The following is a 16,285-nucleotide window of genomic DNA, read 5'->3' on the forward strand; positions in this document are numbered from 1 at the left end:
ATATGTGATCATATTTTCCCATGTTGTAGGGATAATATTTTCTGTTTTCATACCAATGAGTACAGCTGCACATGGAAACTGCAGCAGAAATGAATCGCCCCAATGAACGTAATACTGGACAGGAGAAAACAAGCAGTATGAAACTGAATGAGAAATATAAATTGTGATTGAAAACTGTGACTCAAAACCACATTATTCTTATTGCTTGCACATTTTTTTTTTCCAAATAAATGATTTTACAAACTGTCAGCACGGGAATTCTACTGTAACATCATTATTTGGCAAGGGAAGATGTATGGTGGTGGTGGTGGTGGTGGTGGTGGTGGTGGTGGTGGTGGTGGTGGTGGTGGTGGTGCATGTGGGGGTTGGCTATTCAAAACTGTACTAAAATCTATATAAAAAAAGGCTGACATGTACATGATACAGTACAAATAATGTACTCATTACAATCTTAAATATACTATGTTACACACTTAATCCCTAATCATCACGATATCTGAAGTACATTATCTTCAATAATCACAGCCACAGCCATAACCACGATGGCATGGTGCCAAATATATGCAGAAGACAAAGTTATTGGCAAGACAAATACAAATACATTTTTCAAAATGTATGAACCGATAACTTAAAAACATAATTCAGTCACTGTAAAAATAACATGTTTGTTTGTATCATGAAGTTTAGTGGAGATCTGCCCAGACATCACTGATTGTAGTTACAAAGGGCAATGTAAGATAAAACTGGCAGTCAATGTTGCAAGAACAAATATGTTTTAACTTAAATAAATTCAAGCAGCTCTATTTCATGCCATGAAGTACACTTATAATTTAACTCCTGAGAAGATTGTACAATTTTCAGTGCAAAATAGAACCTAAAACTCACTGAACTTTAGTGCACAACAATCCTTCAAATGCAGTGTCCATGCAGAAAAAATAGATATCTAATGAGAAAAATCCAGATCTATATACATATATGTTCCACTGTGGATAAAATGTCTTGGAGAAATAGGATGGCTTTGCAACAGTCTACACTTTCAAAATCTCTTTCTTTTTTATCACTGATGAAACACACACACACACACACACACACACACACACACACACACAGCATCTGTATTAGTACCAGTTAAAATAAGTACAGTGTAGAATGCAATACTTATGTCACTGTAGTAATGAATAATTAAATTATTGATTTGTTAGCAATTCCAAAACTATTAACAGAATTAAGATGTTATAAATTTTATAGCCAACACATGGAAAACTCTTTCTTATAGTTATACTGCAGTTCTTCTCCATTGATTTCGCTTGAAACCAACAATGACATATGTTCCAAGTGATATGTTACATTAGGTTCGTTGTTTCAAGTTGTGTAGTTATAGCATTCAGTCTTAAGTTCCATACACAGCTGTTTGCACCATGGAATTTCTGGCAGTATTTTCACAGTTTACACAGGGTATTGTTATACACCCAAGACTGGTTGATCTGGTGGAAGAAAGAAGTAGGAAAAGACTCTCCCTGTTCACTCCGCCTCCGTTCTCCTTCTCGCTGCCGTTCCTCTAACTAAAAAAAAAAAAGTTCATAAGACAACAAGAGAAATAACACTATGAATCAGCATCAGATATATAAAATATAAATAACTATATGATACATCATTTCAATTGTTAATGATATCAGTTTGACAAGAAAGAGAATCCACAAGTTTCTCCAGATATGCCATATCCAACTGAAGCCACTCATTGATAGTTAGAAACTTTGCAAGCTAGAAATAAGCTCAGAAGACAATATATTTTCACCCCCTTAAAAGAGAACACTGATGTCTTTGGAGCACTGTAGTTGGTGTAGCACTGGTGCATGTGGTCATATTATCCTCCACTGCTGAAAGAGATCATGGCAGTGGAGTGGTGTGCATGTGCCAGTCAGTTGCACAGTAACAGCACAGATGGGTCAACATGCAGTGACAGGATGGCAGAAAGAATCCACCATGTCTGGATATGCCCACAACCATAACGTGAATGAAGTTCCCCAACTTCTTGGTGTATTATGTGGACTATTCAGTTTGGCTATGAGGAATGGTGTATTACCTGCAGTCATGCAACATGGCTTAAGAACAGTAGTCTTAAAAAGATCCTCCAACAGAAACATGGCTTAAGAACAGTAGTCTTAAAAAGATCCTCCAACAGAAATAGTAGATGAGTGTAACATTTTTTCAACAACAATCAGTTTCAAACCTAACAGCAATTGCAGATCCATCTCAACCAGATTCTGAGCTAACAGTGCAACATTCAATGGACATTTGGAGTTGAGGCACCTCATGAAAGGCCACTGCTCATAGGGATGCACAAAGCTGCACTTCTCCATCAGCCAAACAACACAGAAACAATAGCTAACTGAACGTGTTTTCAATTGATGCAAAGCACAATGAGTTATTTAACCCACAATATGTGGAGGGTGTAGGTCAGGTTCCATATATTTCTGTGATGTTTTGGAGTGTTTATTATACCATGGCTTAGGTCCACTCTCTCAAGTTACCATAAACATGAACTAGGAAGTTTATTTTAACATACTCAGTGACCAAGTGTTGCCCTTTTCTTACACCTTCATGATGCACATGCTGTGGACACTGCCATCTTCCAGAATGATGCCAGCCATTTTCAGAGGCCTGCTTATGTACATTTATGGACTGACAAATAACCAAGTACCCTACCACACTTTCAGTGGTCTGCTAAATCACAGTAAACAACAACCCTGCAGTCTGGTAGTCCTATTGGAGCTAATTATCAATGAGGGGCTTCAGTTGGATATGGCATACCTGGAGAAACTTGTGGATTCTCTTTCTTGCCAAACTGATACCATTAACAAATGTAAATGTGATGTTACACAGTATTAGTGTGATGTCTCCAGGGAAATACTAATATTTTGTTCAGTGCAGTAATTTATTATTGAAACAAAGTGTAATGAACAGGAAGGGAAAATTCTAAAGGTCACATCCACTAACGTATGCTTATGACTGAGTGATGAGTTGGTCACTTTCTCCTCAAGACAAACAGAACACTTTACTTTTTTGTCTTACATGACACAGCTATATTTAGAGATCTGTTGTTTCTTTCATTTGACTGCAATATTAGTTATATACTAAAAGATAATATTAGCATAACCATCAAAACATATCATTCTTCTGAGTAATTCAACAAGAACTTGATACAGTATTCAAGTAAACAAATAAAATAGAGTCTGGAGTGTAATGCAAGAGAGTTGTGCATTTCCATGTGGATGTCAGTTGATCCACTACACTTGCATACTGCAGAATGGGTTCCATGCAAAAATTACAAGTAAGATGCTTGCAAATCAACTTATTACAAAAAATATCTGCTGTGGTTGGAAAAGGGGTAGTGAGTATAATTTTACCTTTATTTTCAAGCATCAGGTGTAGGGTGTGGGGTACGTACAAATTAAAAGAAAGGAAGCAAGTGATGGCCACACAAAAGAAACTGCAATAAGTACGGTTTGAGCAAAGGTAGGTATGGAAATTGCCCATGGTCTCATTTAACAAATCATTCTGAATTCACCTCAAGCATTTACAGAAATACTTTCCCCTCACATACTTAGAGAAACTGTAGAGTGAGTCATTAGGAATCTCACCTGTCTCTTGTGAGCCGTTGCAGCAATGATATCCTTATTTTTTAAAGCTTCTGTTACTTTCAGCCACATTCTTCTTGACTCAAATGTTGCCTGCTTTTCTATTGGTCGTACCCTCTTCTTATATATGTCTAAGCTGTTCACTTCAATTATTTTGGTTGCTGCCTAGAAACACAAAAATGAAAATCAGTGAGTTGTTAACATACAATACAAAACACTTTTATCCTATTTACAATAAGAAGTTACTATCTTAAGTTAGTATAGATAAAGTACATTTAATGAAGGAACTGAAAGCCATCTAATATGAATGAAGGCAGTCTGAAGCAAAAACTTGTGGTGCAACAATAAAATAATGATGTGAAGAGAGAAAAATTATGGTATTGCATTTTAGTTTGTGTCTAATTTTTCAAAGCACTCACAACCAAAAGCCAAAATTTGGAACTTTCTAGGTAATAATTTAAGCCCATCAAGAACACAGCATCAATAATGTGCCTACAAGGATTTCACTTTTTACTGTAAACCCATATCAAATTTTGAGTAACAGAAGTATTTTTGGAGGAAATGCCACAAAAATATAATTTTACTTTTTGAAATCTGAGTAGGTATGTCAAACAGCACATAAATGTATTGTGAAAAAGTAAACACTCATTAACCAAAGTTTTTGTTTGAACATCACAGCATTTTACTTAGAATAGTTATATTGGATTGGTGTCCCTTTGATTTACTGGAAACAATAACCTAGACCACCAAGTCAGTTATAAAGTTCAGGTCCACACTGAATGTTAATAATCACAATGTTGTAGGAATCTTGTTGAGTAATTTACAATAACACAATGTTTGGTGGTCATGGTACAAGTAAATGAAGAAAGAATCTGCTCTGACAGGTTAAACAGAGATCTATGTGAAATCCTGCTTTTTTATCACACAGTATCATGATCTTGAGAAATTTATTTTGTATCCTTGGAGTAATGGCATGGTGCAAGACAACCAGATGTTGTGATCTGACTGGTGACACACATTTTCATCCACACATCAAAAAGGAATTTATGGATAAATTGAGATGATGTTGAATTAGTACACATATCTTTGCAGTGAACCTGGAAGTCTGAGGGGAAGAAACTTTTACAAAGGTGTCGTGTAATGATGTTAGAAATACCTTTGGAATGAGTGTGATTGGTAATTGTGTGAACCATCTGTAAATTTGTTAGTTACCCAGTATGAAGCAGCTAAGACAGCCCATTCCAGATACATCTAGAATGAATAATTATATCAAGATGAGGTTTTTGCTAAGTTTTGGCAGACAATGTGGTGAATTTTCTAACATATGCAAGTGATTTTTAATGCTTATAGCTACCAAACTATGACAGTGACTATGTTTTTTTCCATATGGAACTATATACTTTTAATGGCATTAAAATAGCCTTTGAAGAAGTCTTCAACAACTTAACATGTGAAACTTGATCGAATAGTAACAAAGTACCAGCACCACAAACTACTGTACCATTGACAGGAGAAGAAATCCCACAAATGTTTTAACTACCGCAGGAAATGTAAGCAAACACATATCCCAGGTACATTTTGTATGTTTGACGCCCATCAATCTGTGGTCTCATGTTATAGTGATCAGACAACTTGCTCATGGCACTACTCATTGTACAGGACAGTTGAAAAAGTGGGTATGGTTTTTGCCAAACTTTTAGAGCAGCAGTGCACTTGTAACCTTAAAGGTATTCTGATTGTGCTGATGCATCACAATTCGTCTTTGCAAACAATGTACAAAAATTTCAAGACTCAAAGTGTGAAGAATAAAAGAATAAAATATGCCAATGAAAAAGAACATTAACTGACAACAGAAATGAAACTATTATTTTAGCAATGGTAACACACTGCCCATGTCTTACTACAAGATTGCTTGAATGAGGGAGTAGGATCAGCAAAAGGAGTGTTCTGCAAATACTACACTTAAACACACTTCATCCTCATCACATTTTGTTCCATCAACAGCTGCACTGCAGTGACATTCAGAATTGGTTACAGATCTCCAAATGCTGTCCCTGAAAATTGGAAAGTGATGCATTATTTCTGTGCTCACAACTACCATTGTCAGTCAATCTGTAGTGCAGGCTTTTCAAGAATCACATCACTAACCCCTATTTTATTGGTGGGGCTGTAAATAGCCACAAATATCTAAAGTTCCCAACAGATATGCTGCTGCAGTTACAGGAAGAATTCCACTTGACAATGCAATCCATGTGGTACCAACAGGACAGATGTCCAACCCATTCTGCACAGATAATTACCAGCTTTCTTAATGGAATATTTGAAGATTGTTGGACTGGTCATTTGGGATAGACGCAATAGCTTGCAAGCTCACCAAACTTAAAACCTCTGGACTTCTATCTGGATGGAGGAATTTAAAACAAGAGGTCTACAAGAAAACACAAACACCGTGAGAGGACATGTATAACACAGGTCTGTGCTGCTGTAAGTCCAAATGAAATTCAATACTTGGTAGCATGTATTGGTGTCCAAGACCAACACTTTGAACACTTGATATGGCTGTATAATAACAATCTCACAAACCATACCAAAGTTACATGTTTGTTTAGATTTTAAACAGTAGGGTTGAGCTTGTGGGACCTCTTCTACTAACAGCAGGACACTGGCTTGCAGAACTGTTATCTTGTTACTATTTTCTCAAGTCCCCAACATATTATATCGTTGAAGTTCTCTCCAAAGGTTCTCCCCAAATCCACAAAAAGTATATATTTCAATTTTAAAAAGTCACAAATTATCCCTTATACCTCAGGGAAAACCACACCTTGATATATTTACTCATTTCGGTTATATTTTGGATGGCCTGCATTAGCTGCTTCACCATATATAATTGTTAGATCACTTGCACAACACACATCATGATTTGGAAAATGTCACAGGTCAAAAGTATTTTAGTACAATAAAAGCACTGGGTACAATGTTCGTTCTCGTTCTCGTTCTCGTTCTCGTTCTCGTTCTCGTTCTCGTTCTCTCTCTCTCTCTCTCTCTCTCTCTCTCTGTCTCTGTGTGTGTGTGTGTGTGTGTGTGTGTGTGTGTGTGTGTGTAAGGGAGGGAAAATAAAACAAGGGCTGAAACAAGCAGCACAATTAAGAAAATAGGAATGCAGGTGAGCTACTATGAACAACATAGTGAAGATCTTACCACAAACAAAGCCAACAAACACTACCATGGAACAAATTTATATGCCCACCAGTTCTGCATGTGATGAAGAGATTGAAAGAATATATGTCGAGATAACAGAATTTATTCAGATAGTTCAGGCATACAAAATTGTGTTATGAGACTTGAATCCAATAATAGGACATGGAACACAAGGAAAAATACTAGGAGAACTGAGACCGGGGGAAAAGAAATCACAGGGTAGGCAGCCTGCTGAATTTTGCATAGAACACTATTGCCTTAACAATGATGACAGATGACTGTACAAACAGAATACATGTGGAGACATGGGAAGGTTTCAGACAGATTATAATAGTGAACCAGAGATTTCATAACCATATTTTAGACTGCATAACATTTCCAGGGATAGATGCAGTTTCTGGCCATAATTTATTGTTTATGAGTTGCAGATTAAAACTAAAGAAATTATAGAAAGGTGGAGAATACAGAAAATTGGACATGTCTAAGCCAAAAGAAGCAGAGGTTCATGATAATTTCAGAGATAGCATTAGGCAACTAATGACTACAGTGGAGGAAAGGAACACTGCAGAAGATAAACTGGTGTCATTGAGACATGTTGTCACATGCAGTGTCAGTGACGGATCATGTTTCACAATAAATCGTAATGATGTGTAATGAGTCTTTTACATTCCATCACACTTTTGAATGTGGTTACTAGCTAAAAATTTATAAGTTTATTTATTTTAAATACACAGATGTGAGTTAGTAATTCTTACCCACCATCTTTAACACATTACAATAACAGAAATTATTCTCTTGAATTGTTTTCACATTTTACTTTGCTATCTATCAGACATTTTATATTCCTGAGTAAGTGATCAAAAATTTTCGCTGCAGCATTGTACACCCCTTCTCGTGCTAAGACAACTTCAACGTGGAGTAATGTCCACCTGATTAGCTGAGTGGTAATGTGTTTGTCTATCATGCAGTAGGCCTGGATTCGATTCCCAGCCGGGTTGGAGATTTTCTCCGCTCACAGAATGGGTGTTGTGTTATCATCACCACCACCACCACCACCACCACCTCTCATTACTGACACATGAGGCACCCAATGTGGCATCATCTGAAACATCTGAAATAAGACTTGTAACCTGGTGACCAAACTTCCCGAGATGGGGCTTCCCAGCCTACAATGCCACACAATTTTTTTCTTTTTTCTTTTTCTTTTTTTTTTTTTTGTGGAATAATGAATGTCTTTGTGGAGTAATGAATGTCATTTTCACTTCTGGTACTGTAACTATGCATATCATTGTTTCTTTTGGACTGTAGTGGATTATTTACAATAAACTTCATGAAGCAATAAATATACTGTGAAGCAGTAGTCAGAATGCCCGGCTCCATAAATAGATGTCTACAAGATGACCATGGGTGAACATCACATATTGTTCCTACAGTGCGCTTATGAGCAACAAAAGACTTTCTTTCTCAAAGATGAGTTACCCCAGATTTGTAATGATTCTAACAAGGGAAACTCCCCACTGCATCCCCCCTTCAGATGTAGTGGTAAGAGGGCCCAGTGCACAGCCTGTCAAAAACTGAACACAAATCAAGCATGAAAACAGGAAGAAGTTGTACTGAACTATGGGGGAAAAAGCATAACAGAAATGTGAACAGTCCAAGGACAGGAAGTGCAATATAAGGCAGCCAGTAGCAGCAACAGTGTCATGATTAAGAGGTCACGGTGTTAGAATGCCAAGTGGGTGAGCTGTGTTGAAATCTCCCTTTTGCCAATTATTATTATTTTTTACCACACTGTTCGCTGTATTCAAATTTGTGTCTGTGTCGTCATGTAACGTCTGTTTGCAACAGCGAAGTGTAAGGAAGGGACCTATAATGACAGTTGATTCTGCAAAAACTCTATTAGCAGCTGAAACAACGTGAATTTTGTGAATGGGAACCATAAACTTTTGATGACAAAGCAACAAGTCAACCAAATCCTCCATCGGAAAAAAATGTCGGGTGTGTCATAAATGGCATTAGTTACAGTACGTATGTCATATAATAGGAAGCTCTTACCAACGCACCGAATTTATACACCTGGTAAGAGAGTGAGATATGCCTCCTTGCCTGATTTAGGTGTTCACATGAACATGAATGTGATCACTCCCAAGGAAACTATGAAAACATAATAGTTTGTCACATAAGTTGCAACAAATGAATGAAACAGTTTCACAATCGCACAGTTTCTCTGTGCTCTGTCAAACGTATATTTTTTAACATTTTTGAAGTTGTGTTCCATTTTGGAAGTTTTGACTCTTGAATTCCTTTGTTGTAACATAGTTCACACCCGTTTATTTGTTGTTTTCATTTCTGTGAGCCATCTATGTGTTATCTTGCCTGCTCTCACTATTCATCACGTTTACTTGTGACAGTAAAGTATGCTTACCACATGACTCATATTCTATAACCAACTGACGAGCTTACAGGAAGGGAACAAACATTTCAATGACCAGATGCACAGTAAATAATGTTGTGAAAAAAATAAATAAATGGTATTAGGGAGTTTTGAACACGGCTCACCCATTTAACAGTTCAACACTGACCATGTAACCACGATGCCTCGGCTCCTCAACTTTGTTTAATATTACACTTGTGAAGCTTGGACCATTCACTGTTCCTATTTCACTTTTTTCATAGTTCAGTACACCTCCTTCCTGTTTTCACGCTTGATCTGTGTTCAGTTTTTGGCAGGTTACCCATTGGGGCATGTTACCACTAAATCTGAGGGGGTGCAATGGGGTGTTTGACTTTAAATATGTGCTTTTCGCAGTTTAAATTATCATCAATATGGACACCTAAGAATTTTAAGTTTCCACTCTGTTTACTATTTCCTCACCATGTGTTACACTTATCATTGGTGTAGTACTCCTGTATGTGCAGCACTGAATAAGTTTTTTTTTTTTTTAAATCAAGGGCAAGGCAATGTGGAGAAAACCACACACGTCTGCTTGTGTCTGTATATGTGTGGATGGATATGTGTGTGTGTGTGTGTGTGTGTGTGTGTGTGTGTGTGTGCGCGCGCGCGAGAGTGTATACCCGTCCTTTTTTCCCCCTAAGGTAAGTCTTTCCGCTCCCGGGATTGGAATGACTCCTTACCCTCTCCCTTAAAACCCACATCCTTTCGTCTTTCCCTCTCCTTCCCTCTTTCCTGATGAGGCAACAGTTTGTTGCGAAAGCTTGAATTTTGTGTGTATGTTTGTGTTTGTTTGTGTGTCTGTCGACCTGCCAGCACTATATATATATAATGGTACACCTGGAAAGAGCATGTTGATTTTGGTCTGATGATGGGATAGTAGATGTACTGATAATGGTTTCAACATCATCTGCCAACAGATAGCGTAGTGGTATAGCTAACAGGGTGCCATCTGTGTCTACTCTTTAACAAAGAATTCTCACAGCCAGAAGGCTCAGTGTTGTGCAAATGTGTGAAATAAGCAGGCAACCAAGCTACAGAGATGCACTCGTGCTTCCTACAGTGAGCTGAGCAAGTTTGAAAGGTGTCAAACTGTGGCCTTCCAAATAGCGGGATGGTCCATTTACAGAATTTTCACACAAGTTGAATGCGCTGTCACAGTTGTACAACAGAACTGGTATCAGCGGTCAAATGAACATTCTCACCGCTGTAGATGAGGTTCTGGAGATCAATCCAGCAGATGCCTGACAGGATCATCATATTTTAAGGGCAGCAGTGACACAATGTACGGCTACCACAGCACGGATAAGAGGACTTGTGAGTGCAGACATGTCAACATGAAATGTTGTGAACCGGTTATTAACAATGGGACTACTGGCTGGCATGCACACCACTGACCCATTATCCACTCACGCCACAGCACCGACGTGCACGGCTCAACTGGTGCCATCAGAGAATCACATGGAAGATGAAATGGCACGCTATGCTCTTCAGCAATGAAAGCAGATTCTGCCTGCACACAAGTGATAGTTGTTCGTGCATATTATGTAGAACTGGTGAGCACTGTTTTGCAGAGTGCATTCACTAAGACACACTGGCCCCACCCCAGGACTTATGGTCTAAGGTACAATACACTACAAGTCTCTTTCACCTTCGGTGTTTCTGGAGAGGACACTAACCAGCACTTATTACATACAGAATGTTGCTAGACCCATTCTTTTGCCGTTATCATAACAGAAAGGTAGTGTATTGTTCCTACAGGATAGTGCTCATCCACACACTGTCCACGAAACTTTACATGCTCTGCAAGATATGTAGCAACTTCCCTGGCCAGCACTATCTCCAGACTTGTCTCCAGTTGAGCACGTGGGGGATATGATGCGACAAGAAGTGACTCATCAACCACTAACTCTTACAGAGCTGTGAGAACAGGTTAAACAGGCATGGCATAACATATCCCAGGACAGTGTTTGCCGCCTGTACTTGATGCAAAAGTCAGCACCTGCCCCTGTATGCTACACCACGTACTAATATTGGTGTTCAAGCATGGGTAAATATCCCGTACCTAAGAATTGCTTGTGCTGGTGATCTGTAAATGTAATCATTTCATGTACTCCATATGCACTGTTGCAACAATAAATCTTGAGTGAATTGGAAACCTCTAAATGGGTGAAGCAATTTTTTCTGGCAATGTGTTTAATACTTGTAAAAATTGGCGAGTGAACGTGAAAATGGCATTATCAGTAGAGTAACTCTTTTGAAAAATAAACTGCGATATTCTGAGGACATTATTGTTGCTAAGGTGAGATACTATTCCAGAATAAATCATCATTTCAAAAATTTTGAAAAATGGTCAGTAGTTACTAACATCTCACTAATCATCTTTCTTAAAGAGGGGTTAAGCGACAGCATATTTCAGACTCTCTGCAAAAATGCCTTGATTTAATAATGCAGAAGAAGAACAACTCGGCAAAAAGACAAGGTCCAGTAGACAGTCTTGGGTAATATACAACATACTGAATTTAATTGGTGAAAGGAGAAAATACATGAAAAATTGATGACCTGATTACAAAACTCATTATTTACTGATAAAGAACAAACTACAAAATCTTGAAATTTTAACAATGCTCTGTGTGTCACCAGAGCAGCACAAACAATATCTAGAAGATAAGTTATGGCAGCTGTTATTCTGTTCTTCACTTCTTCTATGTCATGGGATAAAGGGGATATGAACACATTTTCCCTCAAATATCCCCCACAAAAAAAAAGCATGGGGTCACATCTGGCGAATGGGGTCACATCTGGCGATCTTGGAGGCCAAGAATGCAGGGCAGTGTCTTGCGATCCTATGCACCCTATCCAGTGGTGAAGCAGAGTATCACTGAGAAACTGATATACATTGTTGTGCCAGTGTGGTGGAGTTTCATCCTGTTACAAAATTAAGTCTTCAGAATCCTCCTGAAGTTGTGGGAAAAGCCAATTCTGGAGCTATAGAAGATAGCTCATTCCAGTCACCGTTTTTTCCTCAAACAAGAAGGAACCTTACACTTTTTCATGACAAATGACACAAAAACATCCACTTTAGGTGAGTCTCTTTTATGCTCAATAACATCATGAGGATTCTAGTGTCCCCATATGCACATGTTATGCCGGTTTACTTTATTGCTAACATGAGATGTTGCTTCATCACAGAAAATTGACCATGGTAAAAATGTATTGTCTTACATATCCTCTAGCAGAGCATTGCTGAAGGCAACCCGTTTCCTTTTATCACTAACCCGAAGAGCTTGTGCTAGCTGTAGCCTGTATGGTTTATAGGCCAAACGATGCCTTAACACTCGCCAGACAGTCGTATGAGATACTGCCAGTTCTCTGCTTGCACAGTGAGTAGACTTTTGTAGACTCTGTTCAAATATTTACTAAATTCCTTCCACCATGTCAGTCATCAGAAGTGCAATGTTGACCTGGACTCTTATCTTTGCACAAGCATACTGTCTCTTCAATGAAGAATGTATTTAATTGCAGCTACATCAATGCCAAAATGTCGATGAAAAGCATGCTGGACTGCAATCACTGACTCACTCTTTGAGAACTGCACCACACAACATGCCTTCTGTTGAGGGATCATCATCTTAATTCTGACTGACTGCCAAATGAGAAGACACACCGACTGGCATCCACGAGCAATTTTCTGAAGCTCTAGGTCATGCCCACTCAAACAACACATATTTCCTTGCTGGCATGTCCCTTGTTTCATAATTACTACTATCCAAAATCATGTCACTCTTTTTGAAACACCCTGCATAAAACACAGCACAGGATCTGCTGAACGGAAAAGCAGGACTGACTGGATGAGAAACAAAAAGGTGTAGAGCTATGCACAACTATGGCATTGATAGATGTCACTTATTGGAAAATTAAGAAATCTATGGAGAAATGAGAATTAGCTATGCGAGTATCAAGGGCTCAGATGGACAGCCAGTACTAAGAAAAGAAGAGAAGCTTGTATGATTGAAGGTATATATATGAAAGGGCTAGACAAGAGAAAGAAACCTGAAGACAACATTATGCAAAGGAACAAGGTTGGGTTGGGGTTGGGTTGTTTGCGGAAAGAGACCAAACAGCGAGGTCATCGGTCTCATCGGATTAGGGAAGGAAGTCGGCCGTGCCCTTTCAAAGGAACCATCCTGGCATTTGCCTGGAACAATTTAGGGAAATCACGGAAAACCTAAATCAGGATGGCCAGACGCGGGATTGAACCGTCGTCCTCCCGAATGCGAGTCCAGTGTGCTAACCACTGCGCCACCTCGCTCGATCAAAGGAACAAGGAAGCAGACGAATATTAGGTGGGAAATATGATACTGTAAGGAGAATTTTACAGAGTGCTAAAACATCTAAGCTGAAACATGGCACGCCGAGTAGATGACACTCTCTCAGAATTGTTGAGATCCTTTGGAAAATAAACTAAGAAAAAAATTATCCACCTGATGTGCAAGTTTAACAAAAATGTAATCATTCAAATTCCACAGGAGGCAGGTATTGATAGGTATGAATATTATATAACTATTAGTTTAATAGGTCATTTTTGCAAAATATTATCATGAATTATTTACAGAACAATAGAAAGACTATGTGGAGTCGACCTTGTCAAGATTAGTTTGGGTGCTGGAGAAACTCGGGAACATGCAATGTAGTACTGATCCCATAACTTATCTTAGAAGATCAACTGAAGAAATATAAAACTGGAATAAGGGAACACTTTTGAGAAAGTTGAATGGAAGTCGTAAGTGACTGATAGAAAGCCTGGCACTTTACCACTTTACAACCAAGCCATAATTGGTCAAAAAAAGAAACATGAGCTTACCATAATGCACCAAAATTATTGAACTCTGACTACTAATAATAGTGATTTAGATTCGTCTGTAAATAAATCCAAAACACCAGTCACAAATCAATACCAGTACTATGATCACGTAATTAGCATTTGTGAGCTTCAGACCATAACCTCTGCTGCTTTCTCCAGGAAAGACAAACCAGGTAGTGGTGTACCAATATTCACTGTAAAAAGGGTTAACTAGCACGCTGCATATATCAGCAGCTGTCGTGCTGAAGATTTTGCTGAAACTGCAGCAGTAAAATGAAAATGGAAAAATGAATGCCTAGTAATCTTTGTGTACACAGAGCAGTTGGAGCATGGGTTGATCGTAGCTTCCTAACCAAACTTACAAACCAGTTAATTCATACAGACAATAAACATCTTGCAAAAAAGAGGCTGGCTAATCATTGTAATTACTGAAGACAAACATCGTCCCTGTCCTGAAACCTAATGTAATTCCCTCATTATTGCCTGATTTAATTTGACTACATTCCTTTAGACTTCAAAGTTTCTACATGTACATCAAACTCCCAATGCCACCCCACGGAGTATGGCAGATGGTACTTCTGGTACCATTAACTGATGCCCTTCCCCTGTTCCACTTATGAATGGTGGGAAGAATATTAGTTGGTAAGCCTCTGTATTGGCTCTAATTTCTCCAATTTTCTCATCGAGGTCATTTTACTGATAGGAAGTAATGTGTTGTCCAACTCTGTCCAGAATGAGCTCGCTCGAAATTTCAATAGTAAACCTCTTCATGATGCACAATACCTCTCTTGCAATATCTGCCACTGGAGTTTGTTGAGGATCTCTGTAACACTCTTGTGCCAAATAAACAATCCTTTGATGAAATGCACTGCTCTTCATTGGATCTTCTCTATCTCTTCTATCGGTTCTACCTGGTAAGGATCCCAGATAGATGAACAATCCTCTAGAATCAGTCAAACAAGCACCTTGTAAGCCACTTCCTTCATGGATGAATAACATTTCCTTAAGACTCTTCCTATAATCTCAGTGTGGCATCCGCTTTTTCTACTATTTGTTTTATGGGCTCATTCCATTTATGGTTACTCTGGATAGTTAATCCGATATTTTATGTTAGATATTGTTTCTGGCAATTTGTCATCAATAGTTTAGTTTCACAGTAGTGGATTTCTTTTCCTATGTATGCATTCAGGGTTAAATGCCAGAGCCTGCACCACTGATCAATCCTCTTCAGGCCATTCAGCAAATTTATACTGTCCTCTGGCCTTGCTACTTTCTTCTAGACAACCACATCATCTTCAAACAGTCTTTAACAACTTCTGGCACTTTCTATAAATCATTTATATACATTGTAAATAGTAAGTAACAGCCCTATCATACTTCCTTGTCGTACTCCAGAAATTACCTTTACATCTGTCAATTTTGTTCCATTGAGACCGACATGTTGAGTTCTGCCTGCAAGGAAGTCTTGAATCCAGGAGCAAATCTGGTACAATGCTTCTTTTTTTTCAGTAAATGGCAGTTCGAGGCAGTGTCAAATGCCTTCCTGAATCAAGGAATACGGCATCTGCCTGAGTGCCGTTGTCTATAACACTACGGATCTCATGGAAAAACAGAGCAAGCCGAGTTTCACATCTCTGTTTGCAGAATCCATGTTGGTTTTTAGGAGGAGATTTTTGTTTCCCAAAAGTCTCATAACTCTTGAGCATAAAACATGTTCCATAATTCAACAACAGACTGATGTCAACAACATAGGCCTATAATTATATGCATCTGTCCCATGATCCTTCTTGAAAACTGGAATGACCTGCCCTTTTTTTTCAGTCACTATGTACCTTTCATTGCTCCACTGATCTATAATAAACTGCTGCTCCACGGGGAGCCAATTCTTTTGCATAATCTTTGTAGAATCTTATAGGTATATCATCTGGTCCTGATGCCTTTCAATTACTAAGCAATTGTTGTTGCTTTTCTGTTCTCTGAACTGTAATTTCCTTTCCAAAATCTCCTTGGTTTCTTTTAATAGTGCTCAATGAACAGACTGAATAACATGATTGATAGGCTACAACCCTGTCTCACTCTCATCTCAACTGCTACCTCCATTTCGTGTCCAAATCTTGTAACTGCAGTCTTGCT

At 38.4% G+C, this 16,285-nt stretch overlaps 1 protein-coding gene across 3 annotated transcripts in view; it reads right to left on the reverse strand.

The window, feature by feature from the left end:
- Positions 1-317: 317 nt before the first annotated feature.
- Positions 318-16,285, reverse strand: part of LOC126248665 (oxysterol-binding protein-related protein 11-like) — a 222,608-nt gene continuing 206,640 nt past the window's right edge. For all 3 annotated transcript variants that reach the window (XM_049949883.1, XM_049949881.1, XM_049949882.1), the window contains 2 exons: positions 3,642-3,803; positions 318-1,562 (listed from right to left, as the gene is read on the reverse strand). In XM_049949883.1, the coding sequence (XP_049805840.1) occupies positions 1,440-1,562; positions 3,642-3,803 (285 nt within the window). In that variant the 3' untranslated portion in view covers positions 318-1,439. The remainder of the gene's footprint in view (positions 1,563-3,641; positions 3,804-16,285) is intronic.

The sequence above is a fragment of the Schistocerca nitens genome, chromosome 3 (genome assembly GCF_023898315.1).
Source record: "Schistocerca nitens isolate TAMUIC-IGC-003100 chromosome 3, iqSchNite1.1, whole genome shotgun sequence".
NCBI lineage: Eukaryota > Metazoa > Arthropoda > Insecta > Orthoptera > Acrididae > Schistocerca > Schistocerca nitens.